The sequence below is a fragment of the Arthroderma uncinatum genome (genome assembly GCF_011692745.1).
Source record: "Arthroderma uncinatum strain CBS 119779 chromosome Unknown scaffold1, whole genome shotgun sequence".
Taxonomy (NCBI): Eukaryota; Fungi; Ascomycota; class Eurotiomycetes; order Onygenales; family Arthrodermataceae; genus Arthroderma; species Arthroderma uncinatum.
The window spans coordinates 3,541,228-3,558,349 of record NW_022983863.1 but is presented as its reverse complement, the minus strand read 5'-3'; the positions used below and the strand labels follow the sequence as shown (position 1 = coordinate 3,558,349).

At 48.7% G+C, this 17,122-nt stretch overlaps 3 protein-coding genes across 3 annotated transcripts; 2 read left to right on the top strand and 1 right to left on the bottom strand.

Annotated features, from left to right (window-relative positions):
* Positions 1 to 722: 722 nt before the first annotated feature.
* Positions 723 to 3,715, bottom strand: GIQ15_01082 (eukaryotic translation initiation factor 2c; the record flags this gene model as incomplete). Its single annotated transcript, XM_033548499.1, has 6 exons — positions 723 to 922; positions 982 to 2,812; positions 2,868 to 3,016; positions 3,075 to 3,265; positions 3,333 to 3,448; positions 3,515 to 3,715. The coding sequence occupies 6 exons, from the start codon at positions 3,713 to 3,715 to the stop codon at positions 723 to 725; spliced, it is 2,688 nt and encodes an 895-aa protein (XP_033409450.1).
* Positions 3,716 to 9,634: 5,919 nt separating this feature from the next.
* Positions 9,635 to 13,051, top strand: GIQ15_01081 (arabinose-proton symporter; the record flags this gene model as incomplete). Its single annotated transcript, XM_033548498.1, has 10 exons — positions 9,635 to 9,843; positions 9,908 to 10,171; positions 10,264 to 10,386; positions 10,448 to 10,474; positions 10,541 to 10,783; positions 10,847 to 11,235; positions 11,294 to 11,641; positions 11,704 to 11,818; positions 11,892 to 12,148; positions 12,546 to 13,051. The coding sequence occupies 10 exons, from the start codon at positions 9,635 to 9,637 to the stop codon at positions 13,049 to 13,051; spliced, it is 2,481 nt and encodes an 826-aa protein (XP_033409449.1).
* A 360-nt stretch (positions 13,052 to 13,411) lies between these two features.
* GIQ15_01080 (uncharacterized protein) lies at positions 13,412 to 15,459 on the top strand (the record flags this gene model as incomplete). Its single annotated transcript, XM_033548497.1, has 3 exons — positions 13,412 to 14,516; positions 14,581 to 14,933; positions 15,004 to 15,459. 3 exons carry the CDS (start codon positions 13,412 to 13,414, stop codon positions 15,457 to 15,459), a joined length of 1,914 nt encoding a protein of 637 aa, XP_033409448.1.
* Between the last annotated feature and the right edge of the window lie 1,663 nt (positions 15,460 to 17,122).

The window sequence follows — 17,122 nt, the reverse complement described above, 5'->3', positions numbered from 1 at the left end:
GGAACGAAACGAGGGAGTTGACCTGGATGAATATCGCAGGATAGAGCCGCAGCGAACAAACACTCTTCCTTTTTCCTTTCCAGTGGTATTCGCAGTTTCGCATCCTCTCACCATCAAAAAAAACAGAAAAAAGCAATTTAAGTTGACATGCGCCACTTTTTTTGAGCCACACTCACTTGTCATGCGATGTGCAGCCAGCCGAGAGACAGAGAGAGAGAGAGAGAGAGAGAGACAGAGAGAGATACAGACTAGAGAGCCGTGGGCTATGGGATACGACCGGGCAGATACCAGAGCCTGCCTTGCGCGGATGCGGGTGGTCACGAAGCTACAGGTTATTCCTCTACGTACGGGCCTTTTGGCATGATGAGCGTGTTATATATGAGAGCTATTATTCCCTCCACGCTAAACGATTTATCAGGTGAAGGGTCAAAGGCTGAAGGCTCAAAAGAATTTGTAAAACATAAATTGATTGATTGGAAATTTCTATCTAACGCTCCGGAGTCCTAGCAGCGCGCTGAGCAACCTCGAGCCGCCGCCTGTGGATCTCCCACCACCACCGAAGAGAAAAGAAGGAGATTTTTTTTAGGTTGTTGATGTTGTTGTTGATGATGCTGTTTCTTTTTTTTTTTTTTTTTTTAGTTTCGTTTATCGCAAAGTCTTTTGTCGTTCATCGTAGTTCAACGTCCCCTGTTGCTGGCCACTGGATAGAGCAATATGTTAAGTTAGATGTACCACATCTTAAACCCAATGCGGTCATTGTTTGGCATTGGAAGCAATTGTGGAATCTCGGTATCACGGGGTCCTGGAGGAGGAGCCTGGCCCTGTTTGATACCAGGTCCAGACTGTGGTCCGGAGCTAGCAGGTACGTCCTCATGGGATCGAGCTCGAGCCGACGCAAGATGCGCATAATAAACGGCCGGGACTAGTTATTAACGACGATGTTAGAATAATTCTAGACTAGGACTTGACAGGGCAGCTTACACAGAGAGACCGAGGTGGTTGAGCGCATGTACTGGTAACAATGATCATAAATCATGTTCTGAAGCTGATTTGGGTTGTGCTTCATCTCGTCTATAAGCACATGGTAGTGCACCGGACGAGATGTTCCTTGCAGAGCAATGTGGGAGTAGAGTAAGAAATCCCATCGGTAGGGATCTGTGACATCTCTCTCAATGAGAGTGCCAGGCAAAGGATTGCCGTTCTTGTCTGAGGCCATACGATCAGTCGGCTCTGGGAAGGCTCGGACGTGGTGACGCTTGGATGCAACAACAATTGTCATTTTCCCTGGCCATTCACTGCCCATGATTTCGGTGAAGATTTTCTTAATATGTGGAATTTCTTCTCGCAAGCAGGCCTGGAACTGCCCGCTCGAAAGACCATCACGGAAGTAATAGACCTGTTTTGGGACACTCCCCTTTCCAGTGTTCATAACCCACTCACGAATTAATGGAGATAATATCGACTTAACGTTTGCCTGGCTGATAATCTCAACACGCTCTCCATTAGTCTCGCATCCAGCAGTGTACCGACCGCCAAAAGTGTCCATAGAGACAGTCATTGCAGCCATCGATGGCGAAAAGCTGCCTGGGGATGAATGTGAGACATCGGCTCCAATGATCATTGTATAGGGCGGAAGCCCGCTGCTAGTCTTCGACGTCACTCTCGCAGTTGTACCACCGAGCTTGGCGTTAATTTTCATCAGCACATTCGAGATGTACTGCCCGTTGCACTTGACGACTTGCTGACCTTGTAGGACCTGGGATGGCACACCGAAGCGACAGTCGCAGGATTTCTTGATTCGTGAATAATGGAAACTCTGTCGATCAGCCACGACAAAGATCATCAATTCAGGGCGTAGGTTGAACCTATTGCCAGTGGCGTGGAAGAGATCGAAAACGCCTTTGGCTGGATCGGGTCCGACTTCAATAATTTCTGGACGACGGCTCTCAATGTCGCCTCCATGTCCCTGGTATGCTCGCACGAGCGCGTCGCAGAATGCCTCAACTTGGGCCTTGTTTATTGGGTGCCTCCCTTTGAAAACGGCCACTCCCCAGGACTTAAGCGGTTTGGTATTCTTGGAGTAAAACTTCTTGCCTCGCAAATCCCAGCGGCCATTGGTTTGTGGGTTAAGCTTTTGATTTCCCCCAAAGAGAATCTCTGGGTTCGGCAACAGTCTTGCACGGGTCTTGATCATTTTATCACCGATTACCACGCCATAGGCCTTTAGCACTGGGTCAGCAGGGTGTTGGAGGTTCTTTTTTGATTCTTCAATGGCCTTGCGGCGCTCGGCAGGGCGAGTAACCGCAAACTTGATCATTGACGAAGTTTGTAGATCATTAAGTTTAAAGGGATACTTCTGGGCCCTATGGATAACCAAAACCTCCATGGGGTAGACAACATCTTTCTTGGTCATCTGTACTAGTGGTAGTTCCCAGTAGGTCAAGTGGTAGTTGTAGCGATTTTTGAAGTAATCGAATACAGAAATCATATTGATCTTTCCGGTAGCACGATCCTTGATTTCAAGTTTGTACTCCTTTGAATTTGCCAAAAGGAATCCTTTGATGGTCCATTCTTTGTCTAGGCAAGGGCAGCCTGGGTAATCGGCTTTCACAGAAAGCTTTCTCATTCTCTCCAAGAGCTGAAACTTCTTGGAGGCCTTATAGCCGCCGAGGCCGTCTCTTTCGGGCTTGCAATTGAAAATTAGTTGCTGGGCGTCACGAACTTCGAAGACTGAGAGTGCAACGACGAGAAGAGAGTTGCGTGACCAGAAGCACGCGTTTGAGACGTCAACGTTTATTGCAAGAGACCCCGGCTAGGTGAATGTAAGTAAATGTTATTTGACGGAGACACCCGGGGGTTGCTTTTACCTGGACTACGCGAATCGCTTGGAATATGCCTTTGAAGGCATCGACTCCACATCCAACGGATGTTCGAATACTATTTTCGGAAAAATAGGATGACTTGATAGCAATGAATTTTTGGCTCGGAGTCTCACGCAATAGATGGTTGAAGAAGGCTAGGCATTGTTGTCAGAGAGCTGCGACTAATCATTTTCTATCGTGGATGGGACATACTTAAACATTGCCCGGCTTCCTTGTCGGTGTTATGATTACCGCGAATTGCAGCTGCCAACGCCGCCAAACCGATGGTCTTCGTATATCGTACAACCAATCGAAAGGCGTTTGAAGTCTTAGAGCCGGTACGGCCCTGCTCGGCGTCGAGATCAACAACAATATTAAGATCATGCTTAAGTTTCGTAAGAGACCTATGAGGGACGTTTAATAAAAGGAAAGGAAAACCAAAGTCCAACATATTTAGGTTGAGAAACTTACCAGGCAAGCTTGCTTCCGTCGAAGATAAAATCACGACCAAGCTTGCTCTTGCGTGCATTCGAGTCCCAGACTTTTTGGATCACAACACGCTTCTCATCTCCATTTCCGATCATGACCTGTGAAAACATGTAAGTGTCCAAGGAAACCAGGTTGCTAGGGGTAGAGAGAAGGTTTGGTCTTACATCATACTGGTGAACATTACCCTTTGGGTAATCAAGGATCGGGTAAAAGTTTGTCGACAAGGAGATATCTTTTCCGGTGGTATTGTATCCAGGACGTTGTACCAAGGGCACGGGTTCGTAGTACTGATCAGCAGGCTCATCGTTAAAATTAAGATTCCGGAGGGCCACATTAGGCACCTTTTCGAAAGGTGTGAACCCCATGATTGCCAGTGCTGACGGGGGAGTGCAAGCAAAACTTGTGAAATAAAATGGGAATAGGTGGAGGAATAGGCAAAAGATCAGAACGTAGAGGAGGCTTGCAAATTAAAGGAAGAGGAATTAAGAAAGACGGAGGGAGGGAAGATGGGTCTTTTTATGCAGCTCAGGAGAAGGGGCGGTGAATATGGGGGATTCAAAAAAAAAAAAACAATGAATGATGGCTCCGTCACTCGTTCGTAATTACAAATTGCGGGTGAATGCATCAAGACATAGTGACTGGGCGTGGCAAATCCCAGATACCGTATATTCAATGAAATCCAGTGAATTAAAGGAAAGTGCTTACAAGATCGTCCAAGCTGTATGCTGTAGGTTGATTTCTCGCAGGATCACCATGAGGAATCATTGGTGCCGGGAAGTTTGGATGGACGGGATTCTGGCGAGGGCTCATCATGCCAGGATTAAGCGGTGCAGGTCCGCGAGGTGAGCCAGGCTGCCCTTGAGATGGAGGCCCATCATACTGGGGGATGTTCGCCATGATTGCTGTTCCCTTAACTAACCTTCGAATACAGACATTAGCTTCGCGTTATCCCAGAGATATCAAGACTTATTACACAAAGTGACGAAACAAGCCGGAGCTTAGGTCCTCAACAACGCGTTAAAGCTGCTTTTGAGGTGATGCTAAAGAGGGAAACGAGCGGAATATGAAAGGGAAAAATGAAGAGAACATAACGCGAAAAATGAAGAGGATGGGAAGAGGAAATCGAGGCAGACGAATGTGGTTTTAGGGGTAAAGAAAAGGATTGCCTTAACGGCCCTTACGGGAATTGACACAGGCTGGTCTTGGACACCGGGATTTGGCCGCCAGCTATGCTGAAACGGCAGGATAATATCGAACTGGAAACGTTAAGAAGAGTGATCTCGAAATATGGCTTTCGCAGGTCAAAAGGAAGAAGCAGGACTGTTAGGGAACCGTGATGAGAGACGAGAAGAGAAAAGCAAGACGCGTTGACGGCGACGTTGTTGGTGGTGTTAGTGGTGGTGTTGTTGTTGTTGTTGTTGAGAAGAAGGTGAGGGGCAAGATATTTTTATACCTGGTAAGCGCCGCCAGCAACACAGGCAACCGGGGCAACACAGCTGAAAGTAAGGTCAAGTTGAACTTACTGAGGTCACGTTGGGGACACTCTACCCTCACTTTTTGATGCTATCAGTGGATTAATGAGGGTGCCTGAAACTAGATATATTACAGCTCGGATATCTAGATAGCCCTGATCAACGCTATGGTATCACAGATCATGAATCTTGCCTATATAATCCATGTACCAAAGCAGATAAAGGCTGCTAGGTTTCAACGCCTCATCCCAAGGACGCTGCATTACAGAGGGTATTCTGATATCTTGAGTATGCGAGATGCATTATGTAGTTACACCATAATTAACTACAAATCATACTGGCAGGAAAATCTTCTCTACCCTCAAGGCAGAATGCAAGCCTAGCCCCAGTGCATAGTCAAGCTTTAATGACTTGGGGGTTATCATACACGAGTATAGGTTGGTGCTACAATCAGGCCGTAAGATCCCTATACTTTATTAAGTGTAGGTATTCAGAGAAGCTCGAGGATCACCACCCTTTAGGCACAATCTGCATTTATCCGACTGGTTGATAAATGATAGATGGGTATTAAGGATATAGCCCAAGAGGCTTCGTAGTCAAGATACGCCGTGCTCCTATCAGTGTCTTGGGACTGCCAGTGCTCGCGCCTAGGAGGCACAAATGGTATCCTGCAGGTGGCGTGTATATATCCCGTTATCTCGTCTTCGGAACCAGCTATGACCACGCTCTGCGTGTAGCCGTAAGTAAGCTAACGGTCGTCTGAAACCGCATCGATATGAACCTGCATGCTCTTTGCTGCAAACGACCCGTCAGCGATGGATAATTTTCAGTGGTGAGCGACACGTACAGGGTTCTCGTAGCCATTTGAACACTCACACGGCCATCCAGCGTCACTACCATCACTTCCGACTCGGAATCACATCGCCGTCGCGTAGAACGCACACAGCATCCAAGGCTGCCCTCTATCCTGAGGTTGGACATGGCTGCGTGCTAATTCTTGTAGGCCAAAGTCTAAGCGCTTCCCCCTGCGCGCTTGGCGGCCCTTCCAGTTTAGCTCGCTCTTCAGTGGAAGTTGAAATAAACATGGCGAAGTGGGACCTAAAGGTGCAGGCTAACGTTAGCGACAGTTAGACGCGGTTGGCTTGAAGTTACCCACGACACAAGAGTCGTTGATGTCAGGCCAACAGATAGAAGCTACGATGATTCTTTCTCTACGGCTTCCCGGGATAGACGGAATCATGGAAGAGCTTTATTCCAGACCTGGGACAGCTCGTCCACGGTTGAGACGATATCCAGACGCAAGATTTTCATCTCAAGGCTATTATAGAAGGACAAGCTGCACCGTTCCTTCGCTGTTCCTCCTTTTATTCTACTTGATACCTTTGGCAGAAAATTTCCATTATGATATCCTAAGAAGGTCTCCATATACTCTTCAATACTTTACATCCAGCTATCTCCTATATAGTCGTCAACATTTATATCCCGGACATATCTCCAGAAGCCCCAAAATGACGATAGAAGGACTACTACAATTTGCTAGTGACTATATCTTACTCCTTGCTGGCAGCTGCACCATACTGCTCGTTAAGATGTTATTCGGTATCGGCCCGAACTTTGAACGGCTATTTGACCGTATGCAGATGTATTGGATTTCTAACATGATTAGGAGGATAGAGGGCGCTTTCCAGTCCAGGGATGAGGTTACGAAACAAGTAAAATGGATCAAAGGATGGGATATGGTAAAGGGATAGAAGGGTTTGTCGATTTTACCGATACGGCTTTCCCTATTGAAGATGCCGAAGGGTTCAAAGTCCCTAGACAAGCTGAGCTCTAAAGGAAACGACCCGAAAAGGGAAACGAAGCCAGAAAAGGGGGTGAGAGGCGGCCAACTCAGCCATACGGCTTCGCCTGGTTTTGACAGCGTTTAGTCTCTTTGATTTTTATTTGATTTTTTTGGTAGAAAAAGAGGTGATGAGAGCATTCGGGAGCTACCGCAACCTCCTAAACACCATCCGAGGCCTATATATCCAGTATATCAGAAGTTCTAAGGGGGTCGAGGGCGGTGAGCAGCGGCAGGCCGACAGCCAAACGCGCCTCCTTAAGCGAGGGCAACACACGCTGGACCTCCCTCTCCTTTTCTCTCGTCCGCAGCAGCAGTATTAACAGTAACAGCAACAACAATAGCAGCATCAGCATCAAAATGGCTGATACAAACAGCACTGTTCCCTGGGCCGACCCCATGGCGACGCTGGCCACGTTCTTTCCCCATACGGGGATTGTCCAAATTGGAGCCGTGGGGATATGCGGTATCATTGCCATGTGCGGTGCCTGCTTCGGTCCGTGGGGCAAGACTGCGGCGTACATCCTGTAATTGACAACCCGCCCAAAAATATATCTGATATAAAGCTGACGTTCGATTAGACGCAGATGGGCCGACCATAAGTGGTCAGACCGCCGCCGCCCGCCACCTCCCTCGGGCCCCCCCACCACCAACAACTGTGCGGCCAGCCCTTCCACCAACGATGCAGTGATAACTATCAAAGATAGCGCCGTAAGTAAACGAAACCAAGTCCACATTGATCTAAAAAGTATAGCGTCCTAACAGTTGGTACCTCTATATAGTAGTGGAAGAGATTGCATAGGCGGGGTTTCTTTTCTCTCATGTTTTCGTCCTTTTCTCTCCTTTTTTATATTTATTATACGTTATCAATAAATATATATATATATTACCAAAAGAAATTCAACCAACATGCTCTTCTTCAACCACTCGAAGAGCCCCCTTACCTAGCCAAGACCGTTAATTTATCACTAACGGTATAGCTCTGAAAGGTGATCTTTGGCGTATTGCTAGGAGGACAAATGGGTTACCAGCAAGAGGGTACGTGGCAGGGACGGTATACCAGGCTACCAGATGATTCTCCTTCCGCCTGCTTGGTTAAGGGTATATATTAAGAAATTAAGAAAAGTTTGACCAATCTTTGAGAAGGCAGATTAACGGCTTCCTTGAGTGGATATCTTCAGGCTAAGAAGGGTGTGCGCTATGGGCGAATATTGCAATTGCCATGGCTTTGTCTTCCAGAATGGCTAACGGTATATGTGAAGGAGGGCTATGGCTAACACCAAAGCGGACATATCAAGCCTACCAAGGAGATACTCTCGGACGGCTAGGGGTATCTTTCATGGGGAACACGTAGGATAGATATCAAGCCTAGTATCCTCGGGCTAAGGCCAATAACCTGCCCTTAGACGTCCTTACTCCGGCCAACCTACCTGAGACCGTGGATGGAAGTGAATGGAGTCTTGATCATGAGTGTCGAGGGAGGGAAAGTCGTGCTGTTGACATGTCGTTGGAAAGAGGGAAAGGGAAGTCGTGTTACGTCATCATAAACGTGACGTTAAAACACGTGACGAGTATCCGGGGAAAGCGCCGACGCCCTCAGAAGTCGCCAAAGACACAGTGGCAATCTCTTCCTCTTCTTCCATGGAGTGTGGAATATTCCGTCGAGGCCGTCTCCCGTCAAGCCGTCGATGACCATCTGATACGCTTGAGGGTGGCAGGTCGCTCGTTTGTAGCAATCCCGTCACCACTGGGCCGACAAACAAGATCTCACCTGCAGCCTCGCATCACCAGACTCGTAATTGTTATATTTCTCAATCCTTCGGGCTGCCTGTTATATAATTTCCTCGTAGGTAATGGAGGTGCCACCCATTAGCCGGGATACGACAAGGATGGCAGCCGTTTTGCCTTCTCGCTCTCAGATTTGCCGTTATCGGCATGATGCCGCGCCGAAGGATCAAGAGTCGTCCTTCTGTAGCTTTTCTGTTGGCCTGTAAACGCTAAGCAAGCAGGGACGGGACTGGCTGAGTCAAGCACTTCCAAGAGGCTAGCGGGAATGCTTGCACTCGACGACCAAGGAGCTTGCATAACTTCGGCGGTTGATGTACGGGATCGGGAGAGGGATATGTCGATTGCTTTGTCGAAGAGCTGAAGCTGCTGTTTGCAGACACAGGAAAGAAACCTATATCCATGTCAGCTCATTACCGGGTGGAGGCATGTATTACACTTACTTACACGGCGGTGGAGCGCGCACACAGCGTTGGTTGCTCCCACCATCCAGCCTTCTCTGAGCTTCTCTTCTCTCGCCTCTCCCTCCGCGCCCGGCCGTTCCTCCTTTGTTATCTGGGGTAAAAGCCTCAGTCGATCTTCAAGGCCGTCAGCCTCCATATTATCCCGTAGACGATCCCCCTTCTTTGCGTCTGAATGGTGTCTGTGGAAGGTGAGAATTCAGGCGCAAGGAACGCCAAGTAAAGATGCGCGCTGCATCTCCACTTGATGGCGGCTTGCTTCTTCCCTCCGCTGCACAGTTCGTGTCTGTGTATACAAGACTGGTACATGGATGTACTCGTGAGGTAAAGCAAAGGCGGTTAGTGGTAAGTGGCTCGCGGTGGTGGTTGGTTGGTTGCAGCACGGAGAACCAGGGCATGTAACAGTGATGGTGACGGTGATGTAACGGACGTCATCGTATCCAGAAGCTCACGGGCACGACTGAGAGCGACCAAGCAGCACGAAACCTGGAGCCGGGGAAGTGGGGAAGTGGAATATATATATATATTGATGGGAGATTTGCTCGAACCCCGGACTTTTTCTTGCCTCTTTTGCACTTTCAAGCAGCCCGGATCGTGCACTATTTCTGCTGCTCCTTGATTGTTCGCAGCTATATAACCATCAAAATCCCCGGCTGGCCTCCCTACACCTTCACCTCCCCTTGGCAAGGCCTTGCTTAGCTATTGCGCCCAATTCCCACACCCAACATGGCGGAACCCGAGCGTGGCAACGACCCTGCCCCTGAGTGGACGACGCAGACGACTCAGCCAACTCAGCCGGAAACACAGCAAACGACTGAGCGAGCCTTGGCTGAACCAAAAGCCGCAGGCGTTGGCAGCAATGGAAGCTCTGACATTGAAGACGAAGAGCGCGGAGAGCCAGAGCGCATCGACCTCTCCAACAACATAACTGCCAAGTACGTTTTATACCTCCTCAATTAAATTACGAAGATCAAGAAGAGACTGACAATCTGCGTGCAGAGTGCAAAACCCGCTCGCAAGTATCCCCAAGAGACGACTCCTCCGCGATGTTGATGAGTTCGCGGCCAGGTATGAGATAGAGGATGCCCTGCCCTTGCTGAGGAAGGGTGCCCTCATAGCAAAGGATCCCGCAAACTTCGAAAGCGTCGATGGACTCACCGAGGACGAACGGAACGCCATCCGCAGAGAAGTCACCCATAAGTGGCGTCAGCCCTGGTCGATGTACTTCACCATCATCCTCTGCTCCATCGGAGCTGCCGTTCAGTGAGTACGCCAGTGATCTTATATATGGGAGATTTTATACATGAGAACGTCTATTCGTGAGAATACATGCTAATGCCGTATCCGTGTGATAGGGGATGGGATCAAACTGGTTCCAATGGTGCCAACCTCTCTTTCCCCAAGGCCCTGGGCATTGATGATTCTGATGGAGCCCCCAATGCCGATGTCAACTCGTGGCTTGTTGGACTTGTCAACTCGTGAGTTACCTCTGATTCTCCTTTTCAATACATTGAGATCTAGGAACTAACATATTTATAGTGGACCATACATCGGTTCAGCTTTATTGTAAGCAATCACCTTATGCGGAGCTCGTATTCAAATTTCAATGATGTCTTCTCTAACTGGAAACAGCGGCTGTTGGCTTTCTGACCCATTGAACCAGTTTCTCGGTCGCCGAGGTACCATTTTCGTTTCCGCTATATTCTGTGTCCTAACACCTATCGGATCTGCCGTGGCCCAAACCTGGCAACAGCTACTGGCAACTCGTCTATTACTCGGTGTTGGAATGGGCACAAAGGCTTCGACAGTTCCAATCTTTTGCGCTGAAAATACCCCGGCCGTTGTCCGTGGCGGTCTCGTCATGAGCTGGCAATTGTATGTTCACTCTTACTTCTCCTTAGCCTGTTTGTTTGCTTACATTACTAACTCGTCGAATAGGTGGACGGCATTCGGAATCTTCCTCGGGTTTACTGCTAATCTTGTTGTGAAAGACGCCGGCACTATTGCGTGGCGCCTACAAGTTGGTTCCGCTTTCATCCCTGCCGTTCCTCTCGTGGCTATGGTATTCCTGTGTCCCGAATCGCCACGATGGTATATCAAAAAGGGCAAAGTCTCAAAAGCATTTCACTCTCTGAAGAGGCTGAGAAACCACGAAATCCAAGCCGCCAGAGACCTGTACATGATTTACTCCCAGATTAAGATCGAAGCCGAAATTGCTGGAGATAGCAACTACTTTACCCGCTTTATCCAACTATTTACGATTCCTAGAGTTCGACGCGCAACGTTGGCTTCATTCGTTGTAATGATTGCTCAACAGATGTGTGGAAGTATGTTGCCCTGCTTACCATATTCCATCGTGGATGTATGCTGATGTATCGTGTATAGTCAACATCATGGCTTTCTACTCGTCAACAATTTTCAAACAAGCCGGTGCCAGCGAGTCCGAGGCTCTCATCGCCTCCTTCGGATTCGGATTGGTTAACTTCGTCTTCGCCTTCCCCGCAATCTGGACAATTGATACTTGGGGCCGACGTGCTCTCCTAATCTTCACTTTCCCGCAGATGACATGGACATTGTTGGCTGCTGGTTTCTGCTTCTATATCCCAGAGGAAAGCAAGGCGCATCTTGGACTTATTGCTTTCTTCATTTTCCTTTTTGCTGCCTTTTATTCTCCGGGTGAAGGGCCGGTGCCTTTTACTTACTCTGCTGAAGTCTTCCCACTGTCACATCGCGGTAAGTTTCGTATCTACCACTTGACAGTAAATATATCAATTACTGACATCTTATGACTACAGAGGTCGGCATGTCCTGGGCTGTGGCTACATGTCTGTTCTGGGCAGCGGTACTTTCAGTATCTTTCCCTCGTATCATCCAAACCATGACTCCAACTGGTGCCTTTGGTTTCTACGCGTAAGTGCCCCCCCGTTTAAATTATGCATGCATGCATATACAAACACGTGAAACTAACGGGTTGAAACAACAGTGGTCTGAACGTCCTAGCTCTGATAATGATCTTCCTCTGGGTTCCTGAAACCAAGCAACGCACCCTCGAGGAACTGGACTACATCTTCGCCGTCCCAACAACCACGCATATGCGCTATCAAGCCTTCAAGGTTCTACCTCACTTCTTCCGTCGCCATATCTTGCGTCAAAAGCAAGCTGATCTCGAACCCTTGTATAAATTCGACGAACTCCATAGAGACGATGACAGTGATGCTCAAAATAGCATGCATGTTGATAGTAAACCGGCCGCTGAGAAGATATAAGAAGTGAGAAGGTTTCTTCATCACCTTGTTTAGATATAAGGGGTATCATGTCAAGCATAATGTCTCTCTCATTTTGGTATCGGTTAGGTTTGGTCTGGTTTATTCCCTGTCATTTATGGGTAGACGGTGCTTTTAAATGATCTACCGGTCAATCGTTGCATATAATGACCTGGAGTATTTCTTTTTCAAGTGTTTTCTCTTGTGACGCTCTTTTCATTCATGTTGATACATGGACTATACAGAGACTACAAATGTGCGTTTGCAAGGAGTATTACCGGAAACAGGTTTAATAATAATAATAATAACACTCGCTGAAATTCTACTTCCTTATATCATTGTATCTCCCTATAACATCATATCTTTGCGTGTAGTTTGTCTGCGTCTTCTGCTGCTGGGAGTGAGCATCACGTGGCCACTCTGCAGATCCAACTTGCCCTTCTTTGGGTCAGGGTTTGTTGTGGCCGAATCTCCATCTCCACGTCCTCCGTCAGCCATCCAGCCATCAAACATCGCCTCTGCTCTTCCTCGCGCCGAGCTGACTCGCATATACGGCCCTCGTCTTCATAGTCGTCTACATCCACGGCAGCTCTACCCTTCGACCGACGCAACGGGCACCATCTCAGCTGTTTTCTGGGTTGGACTGTGGGTGCCCGCTTTTTTATATGGCGGTGGAGCTTCACAGCAGCTTACTATCATCAACAACATAGCACAGCAGGACACGACACGACACACGCATACTCCGTACAGCGAACTGCAATTCGGCCTTCCCTGCGCGCGCATACCGTACCGGATACCGCCCCTTCCACTCCGCCAGGACGCCCTCTTGACCGCTCGGTGGACATTTTGGGAGGATTCACCTCTCAAATCTCGGCCCTGACCCTCCTTTCTTTTTTGCCCTCCTTTGTTCCTTTTCCTTTGCTTAACGACAGCTGCCTCACGCTTAGACGACCATATTGAATGCCTACAATATCATAATACCACGAGCAAAACGAATTTATACTGGTCCATTTCTGCTATCTTCTAATCTTGGTTGGTGAGCATATCAATGAACGTCCAGGGGTGCCGTTGAAGGTCAGATAAGCTAACCCATCAAATTCCAGAGACAACTCTCCCTCTTTGACTACGCTGGGATAAAACCACGCGTACCCTCTCCTTTGTTTCCGGGGACCTTTTCACGTTCACATAATATTCATACTGGTATCGTTATCGTGGGGGTTTTTTTTCTTAGAATATCATCATGCCTTGTTTTAAAGGCCTTGCGGTCAGCATTCATACGCCCAATGGGCCACTCGCAGAATACTCAGTTCAGCGCCAATCTCGTGCTTCTCGGATTGCCTGCTACATTCCCGTACCACCTCCCAAGTTACCAAACTCGGCTACCGGGAAGCCAGAACAGTCGACTTTCGCCATATCAATTACCCTTCTTACGCCCGGGCTGACGGTTCCTTACTCCACGCCGAAAGCAACGCCGGAGAATCCTTACCCAAAACCGAAGATTGTAGGCGGCCTTCCAGACCAGCCCAGCACCACATCGTCCATAGGCCCGTATCAGCCGATGACGGCGTCTCCCCGAGAAACGGTTGCAGCATATATCTATTTTGATGGCAGGCAGAAAGAGGAAGTAGCCACTTTATTGAGGAGGGGTGAGGAGACATGGGTCAATTCTAGATGGGTTGGAGTTCCACAGTCTGAGGGTGGTGGGCTCGCCGAACGGGAGTTCTTGTTTCGTGAAGTTGGGCTGGAACGGTGGTTAAACGGGTTAGATCTCGAAGGCAAAGACGCGGCGCAGAAAATCGAGCGAAGACGTCAAAAGATGGAGAAACGAAGGCGAAAAAGGGAATTACAACAACGGGGAGAAGATGCTGCTACCGGAGCGCCTGATGTTGATGAAGGAATGGATCTAGACGATAAGAAACCGAAACTTCTGCGAGAGAAAGGCATTCTTCGATATGGAGCAAACGAGCAATCGCCTGTTGAACAGCTATCTGACGACGCGGAATTAATGCTCTCTGGCTCTGACCTAGATGACGACGATGACCCTATCCCTGAAACCGCCGGTCAAATCAAAGTAGCCTTGTTCCGGGTTTTGGCTTCTGGTGAAATCAAGCGTGGAGAGTATTCTCCTCAATTTGACGCCCATGATGACGACGAGGATGCACAGGGTGGCTCTAACGGTGGTCGCGAATCAAATGGGAATGGCAATACTGCAGATGTAGACCATACCACCAGCTTCGCAAAGCCAAAATCGCTAGACCCCAAATCCATCAGTACCCAAACCGTCACTGGAATTGATCCCACCGACAAGCCTTATGCTATCTTTACATTCATGTATAGGGGTGAACGTAAGTTTTGATTCATACCGCGCAGACACCCATCTGTATCACATACTAACCCTTTTCTTTCTAGGTCAATTGCAGAAGATGGGAATATTAAAGGATTCTAAATCTCAAGATAAGGAGTCCCTAAAGTCAGCTCGTCGAAAATCTACACAGCCCGATTTCGCCAACATCAAACCGCTAAAGCCTGGTGGCGCTACTGGTTTCGTAGGGTTCAGAGACAGCGATGCGGAGGTAAAGATCGGGAAAAAGAAAGGCCCTAATGGAAGTGAGCTCGACAGCGACGAGGATGATGACGAAGGTGTATCCATCTCTATCATCAGCAAAGCGGAAGATGAAGAAGAGAAAGAAGTCAACTCTCTTCTATCTCCTGATGACGCAAAGCGGCAAGGTGAGCTCGCAGAGGGTGTCCGCCAAATAAAGGTAAGAAAGTCCCCATCTCCGACCCCACAGCCCCTGAGATATCACAAGCTTATATCGTCTGCGCTTCCAGCTAAAACGACAACACTCTGCCGAACCGTTATCCGCGGCAGGCGGCAACGCAGATCCCGCCAGGACGTCAAAATCAAGCACTCCCGGGTCAAGGCTCTCCCCGCCAGTAACATCAACGCAGGACTCCACACCACCTCGTAGCAGCTTGCCAAAGGAGACAAGTATGAGCCTCCTCGATAACGATACCTTCGTCGGCAGTCCACTCAAGAAGCAGAGGGCTAGCATATCGGCAGCCGACGAGGATTTGCATCGCCAGGGGACGGTGACGGGGCTATCATCTAAGATTCACGAGATTATGGATACGACACCCACTGCATCTACCGGAGATGGTGAAAGCAGCATCAACAATAACAGTGCTATGGCCAAAGCCGAAAACAACGGCACTCGAGGGAGCCTATTATCGGAGGGTATCATGCAGTCTGATATAAAGGTGCCCGGGGTAGATGAGGAGCTGTAGTGAACGGACCCATGTGTGTATCAAGGGTCCAAATACATGCACTCCTATCATTTCCTACCTCATCTACATAACAACTATTAATATAACCTCCTAGCATTTTTTGGAGGCAGGGAGAGAGAGTGAGCGCGCGTTCTTCCATCATCTTTCCACCTTGCGATTACTTTGGGTATGCGCAGACAGACGGGCAGGCGAGGGAAAAGTGGAATTGTCTCCTCTTGGTTCTTTGGTTCTCTTTCCTTTGGTCCCCTTCCTTTTTGCATGTATTGGTTCATCCTTTCCTTGAACAAATCTGGTTCCAGGCACCTTAAGCTTCTAGGGGGCTCCTTAAGCCCAAACATCCATTATATATAGTTATGTGGATCATTTATACTCCGTAACTTTACACTCTTCCTACGGGCATTTTTTTTGGTACGGAGTATCGGCATTTTTGCTTTCGATCGTTGGAGTCCAACCCCTTTACCCGCAAGGTCCCGCCTTTTCGATGTATATGCCCGGAATCTATAGGACAGGGAATATATTTTGCCGACATATACCTGCGTCCCTCCGTTCATGCAGCTCTCAGCCATATATCAGCCATGATATAACTCCCCCGCCATCTGCGCCGTCGATCCAGACGACGCTCGCCTCGAGTCAGCAACAATAAAAAAAGAGGATAGTCCGCCTGTGTCTTTGGCCGATCGTTCCGTTCCGATGGAAAATTCCTTTGGTGGCGCAACGACGGCTTTCGAACCACTGACTCTCTGCCCGTCTCATTCGTCGACAATCAGCCACTTACGAACGTTGAAAACGCATCTTGAGGGGGAGTGCTAGGTTTTCCTTTTCCTCTTTTCTCCGGTGCCTGAACCTGGCCCCCCTTCGCCCTTAACAATCCTTGTCCGAGGCAAACGCAAATCGTAACGAGCCAGCCAGCGAGCAGAAAGGCCGACAGTTTTGCCGAGGTCACATGTTCAGGTTCCACCAACAACAGCCGCGGCCATGGATCCAAACATGGTTCCATCCAGTCCCTTGGTTCGGGTTCAGGACAGTCTTCCTCTGGCGAACAGCTTCTTCTCTGGCCTATCTGGCGGCCGTGGCGTCTTTGAGCCTCCGAGACGTACCTTGTACCTTTCGACGGCCAACTTGTCCTCGCTTGTTCGTGGCGAGCTTCCTTCGTTCGATATTGCTCGTATCTTGAACGCTGGGTCTAGACGGTCAACTAGGGATATTATCAAACACCTGCAACAGGTCGTCTCCGTACTAATATCGCGATGTGCAGCTAATTAGCTGCAGTCTGTGCGACAACTGCCACTGGCTAAGCTCTTGGTAGCTGACGTGGAGAACCAGGTACCAGGACAACCAAACATAGCCAATGAGGGGAGAGATGGATGTGGTTTCCATTTGGAAATCGATCGCTTTTTTGCCATATCCACCGATTTAGTCCATGACTTTTTCTACGATTAGTCCCCTTCTGGATGGCCCACTCGCATACGCAGTACGAAGTAGCCGAGGGTGTGTAGCAAGGGGAAATGACAATCCCTCTGCAGTTGGAAATTAAAGCACCTGGATCATGTGCTTCCATTCCCGAATGGTTTGGTCCGAACGCCTCTCTTCTCCCGTCTGTTTTTTCAGATATATGACTCGCATGAAAGGGGAAGGTAAAGATTAGGGCGTGCAATCAGACAGA